The following is a 7,944-nucleotide window of genomic DNA, read 5'->3' on the forward strand; positions in this document are numbered from 1 at the left end:
GCCCTGGTCCTCGGTCACTGGAAGCTCTCAGTGACATTGTTTCCCTGCAGGTCTCCTGTCCTCCTCCTGAACCGGCAGCTGATGTCCCAGGCGAGCAGGGAGAGGTACAGACCTCCCGCCGCCGGTCTCTGCTGTGGGGCAGTGTGCCATCCCCAGAGCACCTTCATGGGCTGATATCTTTTACATTTACTTGTTAGTTAAAAGCAGTGAAAAGACTTAGTGCTTAATGAGCTTCCACATTGTACAGACCAATTAACGGACAATGCTAATGTGCATCAAAATGTACTTATTAGATTGCTATGGCGAGACAGTTGGAAACTGGAAATGTTATTTGTTGTTTACTGAAGAAGATGAAAGCTAGAGTGTGATTATCCGCAGTTTTCCTGGTCTTGGGTCTGTATAAGAACATAAGAACATAAGAAATTTACAAACGAGAGGAGGCCATTCGGCCCATCAAGCTCGTTTGGGGAGAACTTAGCTAATATCTCAGAGTTGTTAAAATCTTATCTAGCTCTGATTTAAAGGAACCCATGGTTTTAGCTTCCACTACAATAGCAGGAAGACTATTCCATACTCTGACTACACGCTGTGTAAAGAAGTGCTTCCTCAAATTTGTTTTAAAATGTTCTCCCGCTAATTTCCACTTAATTATATTAATTAATTAATATAATTAATTAATTTCCACTATACATTATATTGTGATGAGTTATGCTTCATCACAGGCTTGTTATTTTCATTTATGTTTTTTTCTTTTTAGCAATGTTTCAAAAGAGTAATTTATTCCATGGGTCCCCCTCTGCAGTCCTTGCCCAAATACTCTGGCCTTTGCAGTGAAAGATTTACAGATTTTATAAGCATTGACTGGGCATGTGACTGGGCCCATAAGTCTCCATAATCTGGTGTGTCATTGCAAGACAAAAAAATCAAAATGCAGTGAATCCACCACAGCCTTCCACTGCAGTTTTGCAGTTCTGATTATGCTTAAGCTTTTCCTCTGTGCTTATTGGACAAAAAGTGATAATCATACATTTATTAATGATGCATTTTTTTGTATATAGTTGTTCTGGCAAAAATACATAAATGTAGGGTGACCAGATAATCCATGTCAGGGAGGGCACTCTGAGCTAGGACAGAATTTGTAAAGTACAATTTCAATTAAAAGGACCTGGATTTCACTTTAGCACTGAGTTCTCGCTGTGTGCTGATTGGTCAGTCTCCTATAATCATACATGTGTCACTAATGTTAATGTGAAACATCTGGATGAGTCTTTCAGTCAAGGAAACAAACCAGTAAAAGCACAAGAAGAACTGAACTATTTAGCCAAGTGCAGGAGCCTTTCAGTTAAAGTAGTTTGTAAAACCTGATGTAGCTCAAAGTGCCCCACCCCTCCCCCCTCCAACAAGGATTATGTGTCCACCCTAATAAACATGAAAGTTGCTCCCAAGAATGCCTGTCCCAGATGCCTCAAGAGCCATCTAACTTTCCTTTTCTCTGGAAGATTCTGTTCGAGGAGAACATGCATGCTCTTTGTACTTGTGGTTCTCCTTACAGTGGATCTAGAGTCACCATGCTATCTTCTCAAACATTCAGTATACCTAGAGAGTCATCAGTACCTACCTGATAAAATCCACTTTTCATGTCCATCAGTTTATGTTTGAGTTTGTAGATCCATAGTCTGCACTACTGTTAAACGTAACTTTGTGCAGTGTACTTTTGCTCCATAGTTGGTTTTATGTTATTGGTAGTAGATATTGTACTATTAGTAGAGTAGAGAGTAATGCTCAGATCAGGTTTGGCGACGTAGCTGTGATCCTCTCTTTGGGGGCTTTTCCACACTGTAAACACTGTGAACTTTTTAGTGCGTCTGTCTGCTTGATGTGGGGTCTTCTGAACATCTCTTTATTGACTCCTAATGTGTATGGAGGAAGACCTAGATGAGAGATGATGTGGGGCATGTTTACACAGCGTAGAGACATAGACATTAAGAAGGACTAAAACTTGCAGTGAAGATTAATCGACTTCTGTGTCAGAACACGGTCAGAAGCAGCTGAAGAAGCTGCCAGACTCAGATCCCAGTAACATTTCCAGTGTCGATTTCATTATTAGCGTTTGAGTCCCTGTGTGCATGTGAGTGACTGTAGCTTACTTTGTGATTCCAGGAACAGGGGGGCGAGCTGGCAGCTGAAGGGACCCCCCCGGAGGCGACCAGGTGAGGCCCTGTTATGTTGCCTGGGCAACCTGCTGTTTGAGATCCCTGCTCTGTTTCACTTTAGGAATCAGCGTGGGAGAATCAAATATTAAAATGTCAGCCAAACACGCTGTTATTTTCTGATATATTAGGTGTAAACCAGGGGTGTCAAACTCCAGGCCTGGGGGGCCCGCACCCTGGGGGCCATTCCTCCATCCATCCATCCATCCATCCATTTTCTGTAACAATTTGTACTGTTCAGGGTCACGGGCGGTTTGGAGCCCATCTCTCAGGCTACAGATACAAGGCAGGGAACAACCTAGGATGGGGCACCAACCTATCGCAGCACAGAGCCTCCGTTTACCTCGGAGGTCGGAACTCAGAACTGGGAGTGATGTCACACATGAGTTAACAGCATCAGAACGCCATCTAACAATACCAGGGACCCATTTCAAAAAGCAAGGTTTCTTGCTTAGCCAGATAACTTGTCGGATTTAAGGTATCTCAGTGTAAATGGCCTTTATCTTCATTCACTTACAATTAGCCCAGACTACCTTAAATCTGACAAGTTGTCTGCTTAAGCAAGAAATCCTGCTTACTAAATCTGGACCCAGTTCTATCCCAGTTAATTGTTAGCCATTGTTAGCAATACCAATTGACAACAACACATTACATGGTGTTCTGCACATAAAACTCCATAGCAACACGTCCACAGATAAGTTGGACAGTATTGTGTGTTGATAAAGGGCGCGACCGTCTTGGATTCTGAGCTCAGCGTCGTGTCGTTTCGTCCGACTTCACGAGTCAGAATTCTGACTTTCCCTGACATTTCCAGGTGAAATTTTTGACTTGGAACTCGGAATTTCAAATGGAATGCAGCAACACTCACATCATTCAGTCACACATGCACATCTACAGACAGGACTGCCAACACATCTGGCATAACATGATTTCAGGATCAATCTCACGCTCTCACATTCACGTAAGAAATCTCATGCCAGATCAATTCCCATTATAGTCTTTTAAATCCGTTCACTGACATATTTTGTTGATCACTACACTAGACCAGAGAATATTATTTCTAAAGGACAGGAAATAAGCTCTGACCGTAGACCCGCTTTTACTAGACCGACTGCATTGACTCAAGTAATATCTGAGTAGTACAGTATGTTACTTTGTTACATTATCAACGGAGCTTTGTCTGATTGTTGATTCACTGGAAGCCTTTGCGTCCATTAATTACTATCAGTTGCATTTGGAAAGTTTGATAGAAGTTCTGAGACGATTGAACGGAGCCAGGATTGCCAACAATTACGCATCTGGCATGACACTGCTTTCATACTCTCACTCCCACTTTTACGGCAAATCTATATTATTCCATTATAAACCTAAAATTAGCTACATCAAAAGCACTGGGGTAGTTTGCAAGCCCTACAAAATATTTACAAGGCAATTAAACTGTTACGTGTACGTAAGCACATGTGTAGACCGGTCTTGAACTGAGAATCTCACAGCAGCCGGCTGCTAACCCTGTAAGGGCAGTTTGGTACCTCTGATTAACCTCTGCATGATTTTGGCCTGTGTGGGGAGAGCAGAGCACCCAGTGTAAACTCCACCATGACACGGGGGGAACATGCAGACTCCACAATGACACGGGGGGAACATGCAGACTCCACCATGACACGGGGGGAACATGCAGACTCCACAATGACACGGGGGGAACATGCAGACTCCACCATGACACGGGGGGAACATGCAGACTCCACAATGACACGGGGGGAACATGCAGACTCCACAATGACACGGGGGGAACATGCAGACTCCACAATGACACGGGGGGAACATGCAGACTCCACAGCCATGGAGCCATTCCTGAGATCTGAATCCTGCTCCCAGAGGCATGAGGGAACAGTGCTAACCACTGTGCTGTTCCTCCATCTACAGGCCCAAGAATAAAATAAAAGTTTGAATATGAAAAGACAAAATGCCTGCATTTGCTTTTGTTATTAGAGGCAGTGAGTGTGTGAGGCAGGGTGTGGCCATCTCTGTAGGGGGAAGGTTGCTGGTTCAAGCCCAGCCTTGGCACAGCTGTGGCCCCTTCTGCTGTCTGGGTGGCTTCATGGCCAGCTTGTTCTGATGTGGAGCATGATAAGGGAGGTGAAAAGGGAATTTCCCCATGGGTAGGGTGACCAGATAATCCATGTCAGGGAGGACACTCTGAGCCAGGACAAGAATTGTAAATTACCATTTCAATTAAAAGGACCTGGATTTCACTTGAGCACTGAGCTCTTGCTGTGTGCTGATTGGTCAGTCTCCTATAATCATGCATGTGTCACTAATGCTAATGTGAAACAGCTGGATGAGTCTTTCAGTCAAGGAAACAAACCAGTAAAAGCACAAGAAGAACTGAACTATTTAGCCGAGCACAGGAGCCTTTCTATTTGAAAGTAGTTTGCAAAACCTGAAGTAGCTCAAAGTGTCCTCCCTGACATGGATTATCTGGTCACCCTACCCATGGGGATCAATTATAAAAGTGTCAGTTAATTTTCTGTGACAATTTTTAAGCAGTCATTTTCTGTGACCGCTTGTCTTATTCGGGGTCTAATTAACTCCAGTTAACCTCAGCATGTATTTTGGGGGAGGGGGGGGGGACAGGGACTTGAACCCTGGTCTCAGGGGTGAGAGGCAGCAGTTTTAGCCACCCTCACCCCCTTCACCTAGAGGTCAAGTTAAATTAAAATGTTTAAAGACAGATGCCCACGTTTGCCTTTATTATGAGGAAATAAGCTATAGAGGTAGTTGGTGGCTCAGTGGGCTAAGCCTCTGTGCTTGTAACCTGAAGGTTGTTGGTTCAAGCCTGACTGCATGGTTGCTTTTATTATTACTGGCAGTAAGAAATGAGTATTATAATTTCCGCAGCACATTTAATGATACAAATTTGCATAAGCAGTATTTAGAGAATGAGGGAATAGGAATAGGAAAGAATTGAACTGTCTGGTCCCACAACCCTGACCATGATAAATGGTTAGAAGATGGATGGATATTTGGGAAAATCCTTCATGCCTTTCTTCTCTTGCCCACCAGGGGTCAGGCACGTGACCAGTCGCCGCCGCGGTCCTTCTTCCAGCGAGTGCTGCGTGCCGCCTTCCCCCTGCACGTGCTCTTCCTCCTGCTGCTGGTGCTGGCCTGCCTGGTGCCCCTTTCCGAGGACGACTACCGCTGCACTCTCTCCAACAACTTTGCCCGCTCCTTCCATCCAATGCTCCGCTACACTAACGGGCCACCCCCAACATAAGCCCCTCCCCATCATAGTCCCACCCCCATCATAAGCCCCTCCCCATCATAGTCCCACCCCCATCATAAGACCCTCCCCCATCATAAGCCCCTCCCATCATAGTCCCACCCCCACCATAAGCCCCTCCCCATCATAGCCCCACCCCATCATAAGACCCTCCCCCATCATAAGCCCCTCCCCATCATAGTCCCACCCCATCATAAGCCCCTCCCCATCATAGTCCCACCCCCATCATAAGACCCTCCCCCATCATAAGCCCCTCCCATCATAGTCCCACCCCCATCATAAGACCCTCCCCCATCATAAGCCCCTCCCCATCATAGTCCCACCCCCATCATAAGACCCCCCCCCCCCAGTACCCCAATAAAATTGGTCATACAGCAGGTCCTGCTCCTTAAGAACATTTTTAATCCCAAAGAATATTTTTTTTAAGATTGTACATACAGGCATTTATAGATGTGAACTTGTTTCTTTCTGCTGAGAATATGCTGTGGTGGGTGATTTTAAGAGCACTAGAAAAGTATCTCCCCCAAATCTCTATCATTTAAAGTTTTTTTCCAGCTGAAATTGATATCTTTTGAGTTTTTCCTCCTATTTTTTTCCTTCTTTCTTTGTGTCATTTTCTGGGGATCTACATTAAGCCTAATTTGTATTATTTGTATTACTGGTCAGCTGACATATCAAAGCTGAAGCATCATGAGGTATAGAGCAGTTGCTTGGTTTGTTTTTGTTGTTTTTTTAGAATGCACACAAACTTCACTCTTATGAAACGCCTTTTATAGCTGCCGAGGATGAATCGCAGTCACTGATTAGCTATACTGATTGGTATAACGAGCCCCTCTCTCTCAGGCTGTGAATATGAAACGCAGCGGAATACAGAAGCACCTTGAAATATCTGAACTTGAGAGATGATTGTTATACCGTCTTGTACTGCTTGTATGTTATTCCAAATATTTTAATCAAATCAAAATAAAATTTTACAAACTATTTTAAATAAGTTTACACCATTATTTTTTGTTTGTAGATTATGGAGAATTGATGGTCAAAATGGTGCTCCATGAACCACTTGCTGTATTTTTGACCCCACTAGATGGAGCTCTCTGCTCAGAAAAGGGCACAAAGCATGACCCAAAGCAAACCAAGAGCACAATCTGGTGGAGGCAAAAAAAGACCATAAATGGTTCGGGAAAGGTGGTCTCGGCCATCACTTGGCCCCTGGGTGGAGTCAGGCCTTGGGAATCGGACAGGGGCTGACTGCCCCCCTCCCTGCCCCAGGCACCATGGAAACTCCCTGCAGTGTTCAGGTGCCACACTTTCCCTTTGATATGTGTTTGAAACTGATGGGGGTTGGGTTGGGTGGGTGAATATACACTTACACAGATCAGCCATAACATTAAAACCACCTGCCTAAGATTATGTGGGACCCCTTGCGCTGCCAGAACAGCTCTGACACGTTGAGGCCTGGACTCCACAAGACCTCTGTAGACGTTACCAGCAGATCCTTTAAGTCCTGAGGTGGGGCTTCCATGGATCCCACAGATGCTCAATCAGACTGAGATCTGGGGAATTCAGAGGCCTAGACCCTGAACTCTTTTTCATGTTCCTCAAACCATTCCTGAACACTTTTTGCAGTGTGTCAAAATGCATTATCCTGCTGAAAGAGGCCACTGCTATTGGGAAATACCATTACCATGACTGGGTGTACTTGGGAAAAATCATTACCATGATGGACTGTACTTGGTCTGCAACAATATTTAGGTAGGTGGTGTGTGTCAAAGTAACACCCACATGAATGCCAAGAGCAAGGTTTCCCAGCAGAACATCCCCCAGAGCATCACACTGCCGCTGCCGGTTTGCCTTCATCCCATAATACATCTTGGTGGCGTCTCTTTCCCAAGTAAACAAGACACATGCACCCGACATGCTCACATGTCCACTGTACGCAGGCGTCAGCGGTGGACAGGGGTCAGCATGGGCACTCTGACCGGTCTGCAGCTGCACAGCCCCGTACGCAGCAAGCTGTGATGCACTGTGTCCTGGCACCTTTCCATCACAGCCAACTTGTGCTACAGTAGCTCTCCTGTGGGATCAGACCTGACAGTCCAGCCTTCGCTCCCCACACGCATCAGCCAGCTTTGGGCGCCCATGACCCCCTTCACCAGCTGGACTTCCTTGGACCACTTTTGGTCGGTATCGACCATCGCATACCAGGAACCCCCCACAAGACCTGCCGTTCTGAAGCTGATCTGACCCATTCATCTAGCCAGCACAATTTGGCCCTCAGAACTCAGTCACTCAGATCCTTACGCTGCCCATTGTTACTGCTTCCAACAGTTTCATGAACTTACTGTTCACTTGCCTGATATATAATGGGACCCGTGACAGGTGCCTTTGTAATGAGGTAATCAATGTTATTCACTTCACCTTTCAGTGGTATTAATGCTATGGGTGATTGGTGTA

General features: G+C 45.3%; 1 protein-coding gene across 1 annotated transcript in view; it reads left to right on the top strand.

Annotated features, from left to right (window-relative positions):
* The window catches only part of LOC111844400 (uncharacterized), a 166,697-nt gene extending 160,216 nt beyond the window's left edge, over positions 1–6,481 (top strand). The window contains exons 102-104 of the mRNA XM_072703050.1: positions 51–104; positions 2,161–2,210; positions 5,274–6,481. Of these exons, the coding sequence (XP_072559151.1) occupies positions 51–104; positions 2,161–2,210; positions 5,274–5,484 (315 nt within the window). The 3' untranslated portion in view covers positions 5,485–6,481. The remainder of the gene's footprint in view (positions 1–50; positions 105–2,160; positions 2,211–5,273) is intronic.
* Positions 6,482–7,944: the final 1,463 nt, after the last annotated feature.

The sequence above is a fragment of the Paramormyrops kingsleyae genome, chromosome 19 (assembly GCF_048594095.1).
Source record: "Paramormyrops kingsleyae isolate MSU_618 chromosome 19, PKINGS_0.4, whole genome shotgun sequence".
In the NCBI taxonomy this organism is placed as follows: domain Eukaryota; kingdom Metazoa; phylum Chordata; class Actinopteri; order Osteoglossiformes; family Mormyridae; genus Paramormyrops; species Paramormyrops kingsleyae.